This window comes from Lissotriton vulgaris, chromosome 1_1 (assembly GCF_964263255.1).
Source record: "Lissotriton vulgaris chromosome 1_1, aLisVul1.2, whole genome shotgun sequence".
Classification (NCBI taxonomy): domain Eukaryota; kingdom Metazoa; phylum Chordata; class Amphibia; order Caudata; family Salamandridae; genus Lissotriton; species Lissotriton vulgaris.
In genome coordinates this window covers 1,762,977,979-1,762,998,533 of record NC_141685.1, presented here as the reverse complement: position 1 = coordinate 1,762,998,533, position 20,555 = coordinate 1,762,977,979, and the positions used below count along the sequence as shown (strand labels likewise).

Sequence of the window (20,555 nt, the reverse complement as noted above, 5' to 3'; positions counted from 1 at the left end):
GCTTCTTCGTCATCCGTTATTAAGGATTCTAAATATGCTCTGTCTTAGTCTGGGAGGTTGGGAAGCCTAATGTCACGAAGCAGCTCGCTATTATCGTCTTCTGTGAAATTACATACTGTGTGGTAAGCCGACTGATAATGTGCCCTGAACGTGTCCGCTATTGCCTGCGAGTCCACTCTGGGGCGGAGCCCTCGTCTTGTAATTCTGGTACTAGGCGAGATGCCCAGTCCCATCTGTCCAACCAAGCTATTGACTTTCCTGCCTTGTCCCCATGTTCATATAGTCTGTTCTGGATCTCTCTGCTCTGCTCCCTGGCTCTATCCTCTGCTACGCTTTTGTATTCGTCTTGCCTCATCTGCAGGAGGTGGATGCTTTCGGGCGTGACTGCTTGGGCCACGTCCTCTTCTGCTTTTAACACTCCTTCCTTGGCCTGCACAAGATCCACCAGCCTTTCCTTCGGTAATCAGAGAAAGTGTCTCACCCCGAATTACCGTTTTGTAAACTTCCCATATTGTTTGGGCTGATTCAACCGTACCTACGTTTTCCTTAAAGTAATTGTCTGTAGCACGGGCAACGCTCTTTCGGGTGACTGGGTCCTTCAGATACCATGAGGTAATGGGGCCAACCCTCCCGGCCTTCGGCTGTCTTAGTACTTCTTTCCTCTAGACCAGGTAATGGTCTGAAATGCCACGGCCCAGATGGCCAATCTGTCAAATTGTGTGCGCTTGCGCTGCAGGGACTAAAATGTAGTCAATGTGTGATAGGCTACAGTGAGCTCCCGATAGGTGTGTGTATTGCATCTGTGAATTTAAAAACAAAAGGTGAAAGTGGAATATTTGTTAAAGTGCCTACCGCTAACAATCGCTCGGTCCTACATTCTAGTTTATAATTGTTGCCCGCTATGGTGCAGGTCTACACAGTGGCTACTCACCTGTACATCAAAATGTGCCTCAAGCTGTCAGAATCACTGCTTAAACATGGGCGAGGCAAATCTGTTGCACAGAACCAATTTCAAGATGGCCGCCACGGCATAACTATAGAGAAAATCCTGGCCAAAGACGGCGAACTCGCAGCCTGCTGTAAATAGAATGTCAGATTCTAGCTACCCTGCTTTTGCACATCATCAGTCATTACCGGAAAGGTGTGTTCGAGGCATGTGGGCTGCTGAATTCATATCTGTGCATTGATCGCCGCCTAGTGTTGGGTCCGGATGATTGCACATTGTTGTATTGTGAACTGAGACTGAGGATCCAGAACAGCAGTCGGATCCCGATTCGGAGCATGACCCCAACTCTTATGAAGACGATGAAGAAAACGTCGAGGATGAAAACGTCGTCGAGGTAAGGGACGACGCATCAGCCATCGGAGCCGTCGATGACGACTCGAGCGATGAACCAGGCCCAACTGTGAGTACGGGGCCCGAAACAGACTCTGAAAGACTTCCAACGGCTCAGGTCGAGGCATCGCCGGAAGGCCTTAGCCAAGATCATATCGAACATTCTATAGCCCCGCGTCTCGGCCCGGCTTAGAATATATCACACGAGCCATCGGTTGAACATTACCAGTCACAGCTTAAATCGAAACCGAAAGCCATGGAGTCAAAATCGAAACCGAAACTGCTGGAGACAGTCTTCGGATTGAAGGGTTCGAATCCATCGGATTCAATAAAGAAGAAAACTGTCGACGACCCTGCGGGGTCACAAACGAAGCGTGTCGAACCGAAGATCGGTATCCTAAAGTCCATGACTAAAGTCAAGCACGTCGAACCGACGAGGTCGGCGTCGACTGACAGCGACACAAACAAGGGACTCGAGTCTCGGAAGGTTCTCGATCCGAAGCAACGCGGCGACAGGCCACAGCTCGTCATGGGCCTCGAGCTGAAATCCAAGAGCAGCTCGAAGGAGCACGTCGAGTCTTGGCAGAAGAGCGCGCCTCCAACGCAACAGGTGCCTAAGTCGACGCAAGGCCAAAAACATGTTGGCGAAAAGACAGTCGGTCGGACCAGTAACTACGCCGGCCCCGAAGTAGGTCGGTCTGTCTACAAAGCCTATGCCAGCAATAAAATTCGGACTGCCCCCGACTGCACGGCCTAAGGCGTTCGATCCAAAAACGGGGATCGACCCGTCCAAGAAGGTGTCCATAGGAAAAAGGAGTCATTCTCTAGAAGAGGACATTATGTACCAAGAGCCCTCCTATGATGAGCAGTCGAAGCTACATATCGGCTCTGGCAGGCTTACTATTTATCAGAGGAAGATCAGGTCAGAAAATCCTCTGGAAACATATAAAATTCCACTCAAAAAGAAAAGAGATTTTGCCACATCACCTGTCTTTTTTGAGACTGTAAGGTACCATGGCCAGGACACTTCTGCATACTCACCCACACGCACTAATGAGGATATGGAGTATGACTGCAATGAAGAATTTAGTTACCCTGTGGACACGGATCAGGATGACCAGACTCAAGCCTGGGCAGACCCTGTTGACCAGGGGAGTCACAAACTATTCCTGACACTCTTTCTTATCCTGTCAAAACTTCACCAACAGAGGATACAGCTGAGTTTAACGCATTATTAGAATGGGCAGCACACAATCATTATGTGGAAATGCATGCTGACCCAATTGATGAGGACTTCTTATTTGACACTTTCTCCACTTCTGAGAAATCAGAAAAGACATTGCCAATGTTGAAGGGTGTCTTCAAACACGCAGGAGACATTTTCAAGGAAACCACAAGAGCAAGGGTTGTCAACCCCAGAATCAAAAGAAAATACAGACCAGCACATGTGGACCCTACATATATTAAGGGACAGCTGCCATTAGACTCTTTGGTGGTATCAAATGCTCGTAAGCGTGCCAACTCACAAACCACTGGTGATGCTCCTCCTCCAGACAAGGAGTCTAAAATATTAGAAGCATCTGGAAAAAGGGTGGCTGCTCAAGCAGCTAATATATGGAGGATTTCTAATACACAAGCCCTATTAGCCAGATACAATAGGGCTCATTATGACACACTAGAGCAACTGCTACAACACTTGCCTGGTGTCTACAAGGAGGGAGCAGAAACACTGATACAAGAGGGAAAACTCATATCCAACGCATCCATTAAGTGTGCGTTAGACGCAGCAGACACCGCAGCCAGGGCCATCAATACTAGTGTCATGCTTAGGAGACATGCGTGGTTACGCATCTCTGGGTTCAAAGCTGAGATTCAAACCACATTATTAAATCAACCCATGAACCCTGATTATTTATTTGGTCCTGATGTGGACACAATATTAGAAAAGATTCAAAAGGACACTAAAACAGCCAAGTCTATGGGTGCCTTGCAGTCCCAACAATTCGGAGGAGGCTCCTTTCATCGCTCTGGTAACAGAGGAGCTACACGAGGCCAGGCATCTCGGCAGACTCCATACAATAAAGGGAGCAGGCAAACCGCCTTTAATAAAAACAATGGAGGTGGATACCGTGGCAACAGCAGCAAAGGCAGAGGACGGGGGAATAACAGCACCACATCCTCCGCCAATACTAAACAGTGACGTCTTGTCACTGCCCCCGGGCCATGTAACACCGGTCGGGGGACGATTACAGCAGTTCCTGCCAGTCTGGGAAAGCATTACCACAGACAGGTGGGTGAGACAACTTATTTAGTAAGGCTATTGTCTAGAGCTAACCTCCACTCCACCCAACATACCCCCAAGACACCGTCCTATGTCCGCAGAGCACATGCACTTATTGCAGCAAGAGGTCATCAGCATGCTGCATAAAGGGGCCATAGAACTCGTACCTATAGAACAACACGGTACAGGGGTATACTCGCTGTACTTCTTAATTCCCAAAAAGGACGGGTCTCTCAGGCCAGTACTGGACCTCAGGCCCCTAAACCAATACATCTTGTCAGAACATTTTCACATGCTCACATTACAGCAGGTTCTACCATTACTCAGGGAGATTTCCTCGCAACACTAGACCTAAAAGACGCCTATTTCCACATACCGATACATCCGGCACACATGAAATATCTTAGGTTTACCATACAGAATCAGCACTACCAGTTCAAGGTTCTGCCTTTCGGGGTGACAACAGCCCCCAGGGTGTTTACCAAGTGCCTGGCGACAGTGGCTGCACACCTACGGAGACAGCATATTCACGTCTACCCATATCTGGATGACTGGCTTATCCAAGCAAAGTCAGCCCAGCAATGTGCCAGCCACATGTCCCGCACCATTCACCTCCTACACAGCCTCGGATTCTCATTAAACTACCCAAAGTCTCATCTTCAACCTGCCACGTACAACAGTACCTGGGAGCGACGTTAGACACTCTGGCAGCAAAGGCACAGCCAAACTCAGCAAGAATCAACAGCATTCAATTACTGATTTAAAAATTCAGGCCTCCACACTCGCTCCCAGCACGGGTGTTTATGCAGTTGATAGGCATGATGGCCTCCTGCATCTTCATAGTCCCTCACGCGAGACTACACATGTGTCCGCTTCAGGAGTGCTTAGCACGGCAGTGGAACCAGGCTCAAGGACAATTAAAAGACCTAGTGTTGGTGACCGTTCGTGCATACAACTCTCTGCATTGGTGGAACCCACGAAACCTTTGCAAGGGACAACCGTTCCAAGAGCCTGTACCACAAATAGTGCTTACGACGGACGCATCTCTCCTGGGATGGGGAGCGCATATCCTCCATTACACAGTGCAGGGACTATGGACGACACAGCAATAGAAGATGCACATCAACCTGCTGGAACTGATGGCAATCTTCATGGCAATGAAGGCGTTCAAGGTACATTTGGTCAACAAAGTCGTGTTGATCCGGACGGACAATATGACTGCCATGTACTACATACAAAAGCAGGGAGGGACACACTCTCCACAGTTGTCACATCTAGCGCAAACCACGTGGAAGTGGGCCTTTCAGAGAAACATATTCCTCATGGTGGAACACCTCCCAGGCAGGGACAACCAGATGGCGGATCTGCTCAGCAGACACAGCCACCAGATGCACGAGTGGGCGTTTTGCAGCGTGAATCTTTCTGGATTCACTATGCTGTGCATATTCCGCGGTCTTGTGGTTGGGTCCGGATCCGTAGTCTTTTCTTTTTTTTTTGTAGCCCTTGTGGGCGTCGGCGTCACACCTCCTCGGGTGCATTTCCGGTGACGTCGGCATGCTTCCTGCAGATGCTCCCACTCTTGGGCGCCATCTTCAGATTCTTTTTTCCGCGGTCGGGTCTGGATCGTTCCCGTTGGGCTCCAGACATTTTTGGAGAAAGTACTGAAAAGAGTGGAAGTTGGAGGAGATATTGGAAGAAGACTAAGGAAGACTTCACAGAACATTGACGAGGAGAAAAGAAGGTGAAAACCTCGAGAACTTCGACGATCGTCGACGTCCACGCGGTCAGTGAGGCCTGAACGCACGAGGGTGGACAACACGCCGTTCAAGTTCTGCCCGAACTGCAGACACAAGTATGCGCAGAAAGACCAGCACCCGGTTTGCAACCTTTGCCTACCGGTAGAACACAGAAGCGAGGACTGCAACGCCTGCGCCGTCTTCGCCCAGAAGACCCTTCGTGTGAGGAAGAGACAGAGGGTAGCACACGCCACCCTCGAAGGAAAATCCCCGACGCCATCGCTGTACGAGCTGGGGATGTCCTCGGAGGAGGAGGACAACGCTGCCGCCGAAGACGACAGCTACACGGCCGTAGAGACCGATTACAAGAAGACACCTGATAAGGTAGGAGACTCGACGTCCCACAAGAGCACGAGAGACTCTGAGTCTCGAAAGTACGAGGCCAAGAGCCCGAAGGCGCCGACGCAGCGACATCTGCCGTCCGCGACCACAAGCAGGCCCAGCGGATCCTCGGAGAAGGAGTCCCTGGCGCCGAAAGCTGTTGACCAGCAGAAAGCGTCGAAGATCGTCGCCGAAAGGGACCGATCGACGTCGAGGGAGAAAGACCCTAAAGCCTCGGCACCGTCCAAGGACCCGAAAGCCAGTTCGACGTCCAAGCCGTCGACGCCGAAAATCTCGCCGCCGAACGAGGCGACGAAGGGAGGGGCCGAACGTTCCGAAGCCGAAAACTCGGCCGAGATGGAGAGGAAGAGACGTCGGCTAGAAGCCGAAATGGCAAGCCTCTTGCAGCGGAGAAAAGATGTCGCCGCCGAGATGAGTGCCTTCACGATTCCACACAAGACCAAGCACGCCGTGCTAGATCTGGTCGAGGAGGAAGAAGAACATGTCGACGACCATGTGCCTAGCGACGAGATGGTCGACGACCAGGAAGGTGAAGAGAATCCCTACGAGGATTACAGCTATGAGGGCAATAGGTTGGACGCCGAGTCGGCCACCTCTGACCCACGCGAGGAGGATTACCTAGACGTCGACACCGAGAGCCCGGAAGAGGCGGTCGACTCATACCCCTCGAGACCCTCGCCGCCGGACGACATCGGGGCATACAACTCGGCGATACAATCTGCCGCAACTGCATTCAAGCTAAAGCTCGACGAGGAAAAGCAGAAAGCAGACTTCCTGCTAGAGACATTGCTCCCAACACAAACAAGAAGCCAGTTCCTTCCAATGCTCGAGAGCGTCTTGGCTCAGGGAAAGGAAGCGTTCAAAGAGCCCGCAACATGCAAGGCGGTAACTCCCAGAACAGGGAAAAAATACAAACACTCCTCGAAGGACCCGGCCTACATTCGAGGCGAGGTCTCCGCCGACTCCATTATCACGGCCAGAGCTAGGAAGAGGGCGAGCGTATCCACTACCTCGGGCCCACCACCGGATAAGGAGAGCAAGAGGATGGATCTGGTGGGAAGAAAGGACCGAGCGAAATGCCGCGACCCACTGGCGCATGGCTAATTCCAACGCCCTGTTAAACAGGCACATGTATCAGATCATGGAAGGACTGGGACAGTTGGTGAAGGACCTACCCCAGGATGCCAGGCAGAAGGCCGAAAAATTGATCGAAGAAGGGAAGAACGCGGCAAATTCTTGCCTTAAGACGGCCCTGGACGGGGCAGACACCGCCAGCAGGCTCATGATGATGGGTGTCACGGAAAGGAGACACGCCTGGCTCAGGATCTCAGGGTTCAAACCCGAGGTACAACACAGTATCCTGACCACACCGTTCAACGGCGAAACGCTTTTCGGAGCAACAGTTGACTAGAAACTATGCCAACTCAAAAAAGATAACGAGACGGCAAGATCCATGGGGGCATTGCAGTTCAGAGGCAACAGGAGAGGCACCCCGGCACGGAGGCCCGGCGGGAGAGGGGGAAACCAGCCAGTTACATCGCACCAGGCCTTCCAGCAGACGCACCAGGCAGACTCGCAGGCTCAGCAAGGTCACCAGAAGCAGTCCTGGCAGTACCAGCCAAGAGGTCAGTCCTTTCGAGGGAGGAATGGACGTGGCCAGAATAGAAGAGGGGGGCAGCAGCCCACCTCGAAGTGACTTCAGAGACCTTCGGGTGCCCGACCACAGAAAAGATCCCAGGGGGCACCACGTACGAAGGGGTCAGGACAATCTAAACACCTACGACCACATGACACCAGTGGGAGGAAGATTAAAGTTCTATCTCCAAGAATGGAGGGAAATCACATCAGACAAATGGATCCTAAACATCATCCAATTCGGATACTGCTTGGAGTTGGAGAGAAAGCCAACAAACAGAAAACCAAGGGGAAAGCCACCAGCAAGAGAATAGCTGGCGAGGCTTGAGGAAGAAGTGCAAGAACTTCTACAAAAACAGGCCATAGAAAGAGTTCCCTTCAGGGAAAGGAACATGGGAATATACTCAACGTACTTCCTAGTACCAAAGGTCGACGACAAGATGAGATCCATCCTAGACCTAAGGTTCCTCAACAAATTCATAAGAACACAAAAGTTCAAAATGACCTCCCTGCAGGAGGTGCTGCCACAATTGCAGGTCGGAGACTTCATGGTCACGATAGACCTCAAGGACGCCTACTTACACATACCGATGAACGAGAAGCACAAGCATATGCTCAGGTTCGCAATCGGAGGGGGCCACTATCAGTTCACAATGCTGGCCTTCGGACTGAAATCAGCACCAAGGGTATTCACGAAGTGCCTCGCGGCAGTCGCAGCGCACTTACGAAGACCAGGGATACACGTATACCCTTACCTGGACGACTGGCTGGTGAAAGCAAACTCGTACCAGAAGTGCAAGCAGCATGCACATACAGTGACGAGCACGCTCATAAACCTGGGGTTCTCCGTCCATTGGAAGAAATCATCAATGGAGCCGGAGCAAGTGAAGATCTTCCTGGGGGCAGAGATCAACACCTTACAGGGCAAAGTGTTCCCCAGCGAGAAGAGAGCAAGGGCACTGGTCAAGGAAACTCGCCTCTACCGGAAGGGACAAGCTCGGACAGTGAGGACTGCGAGCAAGATCATGGGGATGATGGCATCGTGCATCCACCTAGTGCCGAATGTGCGGCTCCACATGATACCCATGCAAGAATGGCTCCAGGAACAATGGTCACAGGCTTCTGGCAGTTGGGAGGATCTTGTGGTGGTGACGCACGCAGTGCAGAAGGAGATGACATGGTGGACCTTGGAGAACTTAACAAGGGGACAGCCTCTAACACTCCCAACTCCGACAGTGACCATCACCACGGACGCATCCCTGAAGGGATGGGGCGCTCACATGGAGGAACTCAAAGTGAGGGGTCTTTGGACGCCAGCAGATGCGACAAAGCACATCAATTACCTCGAATTGAAGACAATCTTCCTTGCACTGAAAGCCTTCCAGACAAGACTGTACAGGCAAAGGGTGTTGCTACAGACAGACAACACCACGGCGATGTTCTACATCAACAAACGGGGTGGAACACAGTCGACAACGCTTTCGACGCTGGCGCAGGAGATATGGAGGTGGGCCATCCCTCTCCAGATAGACCTGCTAGCCATACACCTACCAGGGAAGGAGAACATTCAGGCAGACTGGCTGAGCAGACAGACCTCCGCATCCCACGAGTGGGAGCTCAATGCTCAGGAGACGAGGAGGCTGTTCAACAGGTGGGGAACGCCATCAGTGGACCTGTTTGCAACACGTCAGAATGCGATATGCCGAAACTTCGCATCCAGACAACACGAAGAAGGGTCCCTTGGGAATGCCCTATGGATAGATTGGTCCGGGAAATTTGCGTACGCTTTTCCCCCGATCCCACTGATACACAGAGTACTGAGCAAGTGCAGAGCGAGCACCATGACCCTGATACTGGTCGCGCCACAGTGGGCGAGGCAGACATGGTACTCGCAGATCATGGAGATGGCGCAGGGCGCACCCCACAGATTCGGCAGAAGAAAAGACCTGCTCTCCATGCAGAACGGAGAGGTGCTGCACCCAGAACCGGAGAGCATGAGCCTAGTAACATGGCTCCTGAGGACATAGAGTTCGCACATTTGAGACTGCCAGAGAGCACCCTCAGGGTCCTTCGGGAGGCACGAAGGCCCAGCACAAGGAAGTGCTATGTCGCAAAGTGGAAAAGATTCACCCTGTGGTGCAGGAGGGAGAGACTCCACAATAAAATGAGAAAGGACTCCACGGTACTGAAGTACCTGACACACTTACTGGAGAAAAACCTCAGCTCGTCCTCCTTAGGAGTTCACCTGGCGGCTATAGTGGCATACACAAGGGTTGAGATGGGCAGAAGCTTCTTCACATCACAAGTTGTAAAGAGGTTCCTGGAAGGAGCAAAAAGGATTGCACCACCCAAGCGGGTGCCACCACCGGCATGGAACCTAAACGTGGTCCTGACGGAACTCATGAAGGAGCCCTTCGAGCCGCTTCACAAGGCCTCCTTGAAGATGCTAACTATGAAAACTGCTTTCCTGATTGCTATTACGTCCTTACGCAGAGTGAGCGAGCTGCAAGCGCTAACGCTACAGGAGCCCTACTTACAAATACACAATGACAGGGTGGTGATGAGGACCGACCCTCACTTCATGCCGAAGGTGGTGTCCAAGTTCCACATGAACCAGTCCATACAGATACCACGTTTTTTCCAAAAACCAACCACTAGCGCAGAGCGAGCCCTGCACACCCTGGACGCCAGAAGGGCGGTCATGCATTACATTGAAAGGACAAAAGGACACAGGAAAACGAAACAGTTCTTTGTGTCGTTCGCCAACAGTTACATGGGCAAGGCAGTGACTAAGACCACTATTGCACGATGGATCGCGCAAACAATCCAACTCTGCCACAAAAGGGCAGGTGAAGAACTGGCAGAGGGGGCACGCGCCCACTCCACTAGAAAAAAGGGGGCTACAATAGCCTTCCTGGCCAATACACCCATACAAGACATATGCCTGGCGTCAACATGGGCTTCGGTGCACACATTCACGAAGCACTATTGCGTGGATGTTCAGATGAACAAAGAAGCACAAGTCGGACAAAGGGTGCTCCAGCATATATTCAGAAACTAGAGCTCATCTTCCACCCAGCCGCCACGAAAATGAGAAACCGCTACGAAATCTATGCACAGCATAGTGAATCCAGAAAGATTCACGCTGCAAAACGAATAGTTTCTTACCTGTCGGTGTAGTTTTGCAGCTTGAAGATCTTTCTGGATTCACTAGCGAACCCACCCACCTCCGCCAGAAAGATGAGGCTGGAGAGAGAAGAGGTGGTCAAAAAAAAAAAAAAGGAAAATAGGAGGAGAAGAAGAGAATATAAGGACAAGTGGTAAAGAAATTATCACCTGAATAGAACATTGCCATTGCTTCGGAAAAGAAAGAAACACGGAAAAAAGAATCCGAAGATGGCGCCCAAGAGTGGGAGCTTCCGCAGGAAGCATGCCGACGTCACCGGAAATGCACCCGAGGAGGTGTGACGCCGACGCCCACAAGGGCTACAAAAAAAACCAAAGAAAAGACTACAAATCCGGACCCAACTACAAGACCGCGGAATATGCACAGCATAGTGAATCCAGAAAGATCTTCAAGCTGCAAAACTACACCGACAGGTAAGAAACTATTCGTTTCATCCCTCTGTGCTACAACTGTACTTCCAGAAGTGGAGTCACCCAGAGATAGACCTGTTCGCCACCAGGGAAAACGCAAAATTCCAAAGCTTCGCCGGCAGGTTTCCTCATCCGCAGTCTCGGGCAATGCGATATGGATGAACTGGTCAGGCAGGTTTCCGTACGCTTTTCCCCCAGCCCCACTCCTGCCACTAGTGGCACGCAAACTGCGACAACACTCAATGACACTCATCCTAGTTGCTCTAACGTGGGCGAGGCAACCATGGTACACCACGTTCCTAGAACTTTCCGTGGTGCCTCATCAAAGGCTCCGGCCAACACCCAGTCTTTTAACACAGAGCCATGGAGACATTCAGCACCCAGATCCGCAACAGTTGAACCTTGCGATATGGCTCCTGAAGTCATAGAATTTTGTTACCTAAACTTGCCTCCTGACTGTATGAATATTATCAAGGAGGCCAGAAGACCTACCACCAGAGCATGCTATGCGGGGAAGTGGAAACGATTTGTCATTTATTGTACCAATAATGACATAAATCCACTAGATGCATCAACTCAAAATATCATATGTTATCTGTTACATTTACACAGATGCAATCTAGCCTACAGTTCCATACGTATACATTTAGCTGCAGTGGCAGCTTATCTTCAGAACAGGCAACACACACACAACACCACACACACACAACCACACAAACAACACACAAACACAACCACACACAACCACACACACAAACACACACACAGCTACACTGAAAACCAAACTGTCAGTGCACACTTTCACCACGCACAGACACCATCAGTGCATGCCTTCAACGGACACCACCAGCCGTCAGTGCACGCTTTCACCTGGCACACACCAACAGACATAGTACACACTTTCACCAGGCACACACACCATCAGTACACACTTTCACTAGGCACGCACACACCACCAACTGTCACTGCACGCTTTCACCAGGCATACGCACACCACCAGCCGTCAGTGCACAATTTCACCATTCACACACACTACCAGAAGTCAGTGCACGCTTTTACCAGCCACAAACACACCACCAAACGCTTTCAAAAGTTACACACACCACAAGCCGTCAATACACGCTTTCACTAGACCCACACCAACAGTTGTCAGTGCACGCCCTCACTCTATCTATCTATCTATCTATTATCTATCTATTGCCCTCACTCTATCTAACTATCTCCCTCACTCTATCTATCTATCTATCTATCTATCTATCTATCTATCTATCTATCGCCCTCACTCTATCTATCGCCCTCACTCTATCTATCGCCCTCACTCTATCTATCGCCCTCACTCTATCTATCGCCCTCACTCTATCTATCGCCCTCCCTCTATCTATCGCCCTCACTCTATCTATCTATCTATCTATCTATCTATCTATCTATCATCCTCCCTCCCTCTATCTAGCTATCGCCCTCCCTTTATCTATCTATCGCCCTCCCTTTATCGCATCACCACAGCGTCACTCTGCACCACCACAGCGTCACTCTGCACCACCACAGCGTCACTCTGCACCACCACAGCATCACTCTGCACCACCACAGCATCACTCTGGGGCACCACAACACCACTACGCTCTACCACAGCATCACTGAACGCCACAGCATCACTCGTCGCCACCACAGCATCAATCTGTACAACCATTCAACAACAACTGGTTCAAATACGTTCTCACAATGTTTCAAGCTTTACTACAAATGTCACAAAAATATGTTAATATTTCACTCCTGTTCTTGTATTTTCGTCACAATAAAATACACTGAACATAATCTTCATAAAAGTTATTTACAAAAGTTTAAGCTATTGCCATTACAAACTACAATAACTTTTAAGTATTAATTATTTTAAAAAAATAAAAGCCATTGTTATTTGTAATAGCAATACATCTAAGTCACGTAAATACAACACATATTGCATTACAAATGCTATAGGTGTTACATTTACGAAAGTTAAAACTATTGGCATTGTAAATGACAAAGCTATTAATTTTGCTATTTTCAAAACCAACACATAAATAAAAAATTTGTCATTTACAATACCAATAGCTCAAACTTTCCTAATGCGAGACTGATTGCATTGCAAATGCTTGTTTTTCTTTTGCAGGCACTAGGGTCATAATTTCAATGGTGTAGCAGGTGTAGTGGCACAGGGGCCAAAAGGTTTAGAAAACCCACTGACCACTGATTATTGCTATGTGTTACCACTAAACAAGTAGTAAGTGCAATTACCATGCAGGCACTAGGTCATGAATTGAAGGGTGCAGCAGATACAGTGGCACAGGTGCCAAAAGCTCTAGGAAACCCAATAAACATCGATGATTGCTATATTTTACTATTAAAAAAGCAGTCACAAGGTTGATATTATTTCAAAGCCGAAAGATTCAGCAACCTTGGTGAGGGGTGCCATATATGTATTAAATAAGGTAGGGTTCAGACAAGAGCACTGTGGAACACTCTTGTCAATCCTTATGGTGTGAGACTTGAATGGACCGAGGGAGATGGTTTGGATTCTGTTTCCCAAAATGTCTTGGAAACATTTGAGCGCTGTCCCGTAACTGCCTATCTCATATAGTTTCTGTAGCAGCCTAGCATGCGACACTGTATCGAAAGTTTAGACAAGTCCATCAGCGCTAACATAGCTGGCAATCCTGCGTCAAGGGAAAGTCTTAAAGAATCGGTCACTGCTAGCAGGGCGGTCTCGGTACTGTGAGATAACCTAAACCCGTTTATGAAAGGGCATAGGATTTTGTTCCTTGCTTGGTTTTGTGTTAGGATGCCTGGACTCTTGAATGTGCTGAGAAGTAGTTGATCATGAGATGAAATTGGTATTCAAGCCCACTGCTCGTCACATTCCAATGATCCTTGACTCAAATGTGGATGAGTGCTTTGGAACTATATTTCTAAACATTCAGGGTAATTTCTTTGATGTAATATCTGATACTGCAAGGATCATCCTTTTTCCGTTTCTCTTTTCAGGGCATTTGACACACTTGCAAAAGCCTTAAACCCAACCGAGGTGGCAGCATGCCAGAGCTCTGCAGAAAGCATGGAAGCAAGTGCCCACCTCACTGGAGAACTCAGTACGAATATTGTGGAGGTTGAAGGACCACTCCTAAGCGATGCTCATATAGCTTTCCGGGTACTTTAACATCTTTAATTTTAAAGTGATGTAGAGATCTATTTTGTGTTCCACATGTTTGTTTATATTTATATATGAATATTTTAAGTATTACTACCAGTCAGACTTAAATGTTCAAAATGTATTGTACCTTTTGGGTAATAGTTAATGTAGTTGTTTAAGGAGGTCTGAAACATTCAGATTTCATTGGGTAGATTAGTGTTTCTAGACTCTAAGCTAGTAATGATGTTTTTGTTCCTCCAAATAAATGTCTCGATGGTAGAACAATGATCACTTCGTGGCACAGCTAATTTTGAAACGAATAGTTATGACTAAAAATGTTGCCCTCTCGGGTTATGAGGATGCTTGTTTTCTATTTACATGAAATGCACTAAAAGGTTAAAATAAAGACCCAGTAACTGAGATTTAACTAGCTTTTTACCACATTATTAATTGCTTATTCGTACCTCATTAAAATCTGTGCAACCAGTATATAGTTTAATCTAGAAGCATATTTTCTTTTTTAATTTGGCCAGCAAATTGAAAAGTTGCGCCTCTGCATTAGTTTGTTGGGTATATGATTGGCACCATCGTGCTAGAGATAGAGTTCAAATCAGAACAAGTGCTTTGTTGGGTTGTCTGTTTAACGGCAGAGTTTTTATCCTTGAGGAAAGAGACCAGTAGGAAAAACTTTCACTGAGGTACAGTTGGGATGAAACGTTTCATGATGGCCAATTCTCGAGTTTGGATCAACCTAGTATGTTAAAGACTGTGTTATTCCACTCTGTTTATGGATGATGTATTTGGTGATCCTCCTTGCCGTAATTGAACTCCAAGTTGCTTATCTTAAAATTAGCAGTACCTGGGAGAGGAGATGTACTTTGATTTATTGTGTGTGCCCCTTGACACCTTCTTAAAGATTTCCTCTTTGAAAGGGTCTGTCTCCATTTTTATTCCTCTCACTAAATGAAAGCAATTAACATCTGGACGTGCCCTTTTTTTTTTTTTTTAAATAACTTGTTTAAGATCATCCTGCCCTTTCCACTTCAATCCTATTCCCACTGCTGGGGTAAACATCCGGGCTCTCGCTGACGGCCTGGGTTACTGCAGGGCTTGATCCGTGGTTTATCCTTCGGCGGTCAGCAGATAGACACTCAGGGCTTTAAGTGGGATGAAAAAACGGCGGGGTCTCTCACAGGGGCGTGGCCAATGTAATTAAGGGCGTGGCTTAAAAACACAAATCTGTGCTTAGCATAGTGTGCCACCCGACATGTATTTTGCTGTTTCTGTCATTCGATCCAGATATATGATACAAGTAACCTTATACAAAAAGTCACCACTATTGGCCGTGTCAACAGTTGTTAGTTGCATAAGATAAGTAAGCAGCAAATATGGCTTGTATATAATATTTAAAAAGCTTCGACTTCAAGCCCTGGTGACACCACGACAATGCTGCTGCTCCTGAGTTTCAAAAGAGAAGGGAAATCCAGAGAGAAAATAACTCTTTAAAGGATTTCCCTTCCCCTACAACACTCACCTGGCATGACGTCATGCCGCTACTACTCCACTAGTGAGAAGTGAGCAGCGCACATCGATGTGAAAAAAGCGGACCGCATGTGCCAGGGTACAAAACACAGCCTGATAAAGAACCATTTCAATGCCTCCTGTAAAAACAACTGCCGGTGCTGAGCGCCGGTGAGACCTGGCTCACTTAAAGCCCGGGGGGCACTAATGTGGTAATGAGTCTGTTTTAGTTGCTGTTGGACTGCCCTTGGTCGTGCCGCTTGAGTGCTCGGTGCTAATTGCATTCTTCAGGAAAGGTAGAAGTTATCGGGCGCTCTGATTGGCAGTGATCCTGTTGGAATTGTCCAAGCCGCTGTAGACTTTATTTTTTTTCCCTTCGTTTGAGGTGCTGCTCTGTGATGAGTGCAGGACTCTGATTTGAGTTTTTTTTAAGTTACAGCGGCCCGATATTAAGATAAAAAAGGGGGAACCTGTCAGTAGTTAGCGTCAGCACGGTGTAGCAGCTCCAATACCCAGCTTACCTTTTCGGACCCCTGGCACTGCTCTTGCCACTCTGTCTCTTGGGCTATGAAGACAGCAACAGGATTGAAGATCTATTTTGCCAGTTTAGTTCTTTTAGTTTCCACTCCTGGTAGTCTATACTCCTGGCTCTCTCTCCCGTAGCCACTTACTATTAACGAACTAAAGATGTAAAATTTATCAACTCTGTGATCTCATACTGCAACCCCAGTCGTTCTGTACTTCAATGAAAGATGGCAGGGGTAGGTTGAAACAGAGTAGGGGAAGCTTCCCTTGAGTACCCCGCATCGCACCTGCCTCAGGTCTGGGTGAGGCGCAAGAGGTTAGTTTGAAGCATTGAGGAAGGGGTTGGTCCCTGATAACCAGGTTAGCTCTTCCTGCAGTGACTCTCACCCTCCCTCGCTCCCACCAGCGCCTTTCGGGCAACACTGATTCGTAAAACCAATTTTTATTGCTCGGTGCCCCCTGGCACCCTTGAGCCTTCCACCCTACCCCACACCAGGATAGTGTTTATATGTACTCAGCCAGTTAGCACGGACTTGCTCTGCCTCAAAGGTGTGGACGGTTCCGAGAGACCATCCTGTTGCATGGAAGGCCTCTACCGCAGACACCACTGAGCTCTTTTTGATAGCGGCTTACTTGTGGCATAATGGCTAGGGCTGCCGACTTTGAAGCTGGGAAACCAGGTTCGAGTCCAGGCGTTGTCTCAACATCCTGTGATTCTGGGCACATCACTTAATCTCCCCCGTGCCTACCACAAATGAATGTCCCCTGTCGTTGTGTAATTTAACTGCGCTCCAATACCGTCAGGTCGAGTTCATGCTATATAAACAAGCATTTGCAATGCAATATATCTTGCTTTATTAAAGTTCGAGCTATTGGTGTTGCATTATCTAGCAATGCCAATAGCTCAAACTTTAATAATGCGAGACCTATTGCATTGAAAATGCTTGTTTTATTTAGTCACTTGGAGCTTCGCTTCCATGTGCATTGTGCTTCCACTTATGCCAGATGTCCGTGGTTTTGAGCACCATGGCCCTTGTGGATGATGTTGCTCTGAAGAAGCCCCTCAAGGCCTAGCACATTCTTGGCTTAAAGACAAATCTTAATCATTGCAAGGGTTTTTCTGCTTTACTAGCCCGAGCAATAGGCAGGATACTTTGTCAATGCAAAGATGGTTAAATAGAAAGGTCCTTCTTCTAATGATTGTGAACACTTCCCCACACCTGCAGCTGAATAACATTTTTTGTAGCAGTCCCACATTATGGTTCTTAGGTGGCACGGTATGATTTGGCTGTGGATCAATATAAGGCCCCAGGAAGTGATTTAGCTGGTCCTTACAAGATGCCACAGGAGCTGATAGCAACTGTTTCTTTACCTCACAGACCTGGGATAAAGACCTGTCCAGTTTCTCTGTCCTTTTTGATACTTTTCTGTGAAGGTTTCTGTTTTTTCCTGCATCTCCCTGTTCAAACAAAACACCAGCTCTATCCTGTACTTGCTCCTAACAAATCTCCTTTTATCATGATAAAACCTATGCTCGGCCTTCCATCACACGGTACACCAACAGCTGCCTCCTTTTTTACCGATTACTCACAACCATATAATCCTTACACGCCACTCCACCACACACATTACCTATTCCAGTGATCAAATTTAATACACTCCTAACTCTTGTCTATCCCCTCTTACACACCACATACTCTTCTGCAAAACATATCACCACCCCTGTACCATTCAAATACCACTCACCAGCAGTACTGCACATACAAATCTTTCACAGAAAACCTCTACATCATTTTCTCCTCACTACTCCATAAAAACAAAACATTCAAATCTCAATATATTATATTCCTTATACATATATTCCCTTACTATGAAATCATGTGTCTATATATTTATTATTTTAGTCTTATTGTACAACAAAAATAAATCCTCTCTCGAAAGCTTTACTCTGTCCTACCATCACCCTACACCTCCTATAAATGTATCCTTTATCTTCACTCTCTCTCATCCCAAACCCTTTCTACTACTATGATCTCCAAAATAACCCTTCCTAGACTCCTCCTTCCTCTACACCTCCCGGCTCACACCGAACATCAGTTTACTACTATGATCTCTCAAACAATCCTACTAAATTCCCCCTCATGTTATCTGTCCTTTAACTCGTACCGAATCTCATTTTCTACTTTATCTATTTCTCCCTAATCCCTTTCTACAGGCTCTTCCCTCGTCCATCTCTTCTTTACTCATCCCAGTCCAACTTACTACTATGATCTCCCAATTAACACTTCTGTTTTTTCCCCTCTTTTATCCCTCCATTACTCTAGTCAATCCAACTACCAAACTCACATGTCCTCCTCTTAAATTAATGTGTACCTCCCTATACTAATACTATAATCCTATTTCCCTGTACTCTTCCATCACTAGTCCTTTTGGGTTCCAGAGTAGCCTACTACTTGCCGAAAGCACTTCAACGCCTCGTCAGGAGTAGTAAGCACTATAAAAATAAAATTACAATAAGTACAATAAGCCTATCCCTAATAAGAAACAGAAATGAAGGTATAAGCGTAGAGGTTCCTTAGAATGGCCTGCCTAATTTGGGCATCTTCAATGGCATCGAAGTTCAAAAGCAAAATCTTGAGAATGTATGAATCAGCCTGCAGGTGACTGCTTGGCAAATCTCCATAATTATCATAGTCTTCTACAACGCAGTCGTAGCATCTTCTCATATAGTAGAATACGCTAGAGATTATCTGCATGTGGAGTTAAGAGACTGGGATGAGTGAAGAGACAGGATAAGTGTTGTCTAACTTCTCAGTATGAAGGCACCACAGATCTTCCAGACATTTCGGATTAGAAAAATGTAAAATGCCTTTGAAACCAGACTGGAAAAAATCGACATTGCTGTAGGATGTGTTGCATTGCAAGCCCTTAGGAAGCGACACATGATGTAAGCCTAAATTAAGTAATTCAGAGACTGCTTTGAGAAACTGTTTGCTCAAACATGGTCATCTTTTATACCTCAAGTTCTTCATGTTGTTATCTGTTATGATATACTCTGAGGATCTAGATCATGAAGCACGCGTAGGGAAAAGATTGAGTTTCTTCCAACTTCAGTATCCTGTGGACTTAGTCGTTTAGGCATACGTTAAAGTTCTCCAGTATGGGACAGCAGGAATTTGTGGCTGCTGAGGGCTTTTCGAAGGCCTGATATGATGAAGACAAATGTCCCCTGATTTCCTCAGTTTTATCCCAAAAGTGTGGTGCATGAACTTGAATTCTGCAACCTCTGAAGTTGTTTTGCTGCTGGGGTAACTTGATCATCTTCTTCGTTAGAGCACTGTACATTCACACTCAGTCCCCAATAATGAGTTGCACTGTTCAGGGGTGCCAAACATGAATCCAGAATTAGCAGGTTTGGAGAGTAAATGCACACCTGCACCATGCAACTACGAATTATTGTCTCTGGAATGGCAAAGGAAACATGTAAACCTAAAACTGTGGTTTTTTTTCTACATACGGATTCCAAGCTCTAGGGACAATTCCTCTCCCAGTTAACTCCCTATTTTGAGTGGGTGGTAAACAGTAGTTTAGAGGATTCCTGTGGGGTTCCATGGCTGGCTGTTGGGCTTTAAGGGCTTTAGGATTGCAGCTGTATTTTACCCGTGGTACTACTCTGAAACCTCAACAGGACAAGACATGACTTTGGCATGTGAGCATATGAGGCCAGATCCATCAAATGTGGGGCCCCTCTGAAGTGTTGTCATCGCTGGTATCACCTTGCTGCTCTTCCCATGCAGCTGGTAAAAGGGAGCACATTTTGGCCCAATATTTGAGTCGGAATTGGAAAAAATGCTAAATTAGACCCCACATTTCTGGGTCCGTATCTTATTCCGCATTCCATGAGAAACAACTATATTATTATATTATGAATACCTGGATACAGTGATACCAAGCCACTCCTAATTGGGATCCTTGTCTTTTATGTCTCTGTGAATACAAGGGGCTAGATGCTCTGACCCTCATGAAGCAAATAAAAAAATTTAAAAATTCTCTACGTTTTATATAGCGCAATCTTGAAGGTATAAGAGTGCTTTACATGAATCCAGTTGCATTTCATGAGGACACATTCATTTTTGTTAGGCACGGGGAGATGAAGTGATTTGCCCAGAATCACAGGATGTTGAGCGTCATTGCCAAGACTCGAACCCGGTTCCCCAGATTTTAAGTTGACCGCCCTAACCGTTCGGCTACATCCTCTCTTCCAAAAGGAGTTCCAAGGCCTTAGTAGGCTTTTAATCTGTCTTGCTGTTCTTCCAAGTGCTGCAAAACAACCCTACAAAACCCTGTGCTGGGTCTTAA

The 20,555-nt window shown here is 47.3% G+C and overlaps 1 protein-coding gene across 2 annotated transcripts in view; it reads left to right on the top strand.

Moving 5' to 3' along the window:
- The window catches only part of NR2C1 (nuclear receptor subfamily 2 group C member 1), a 477,706-nt gene that overhangs the window by 245,344 nt on the left and 211,807 nt on the right, over positions 1-20,555 (top strand). For both annotated transcript variants that reach the window (XM_086919061.1, XM_086919062.1), the window contains one exon: positions 14,006-14,168. In XM_086919061.1, coding sequence (XP_086775187.1) covers positions 14,006-14,168 — 163 coding nt within the window. The remainder of the gene's footprint in view (positions 1-14,005; positions 14,169-20,555) is intronic.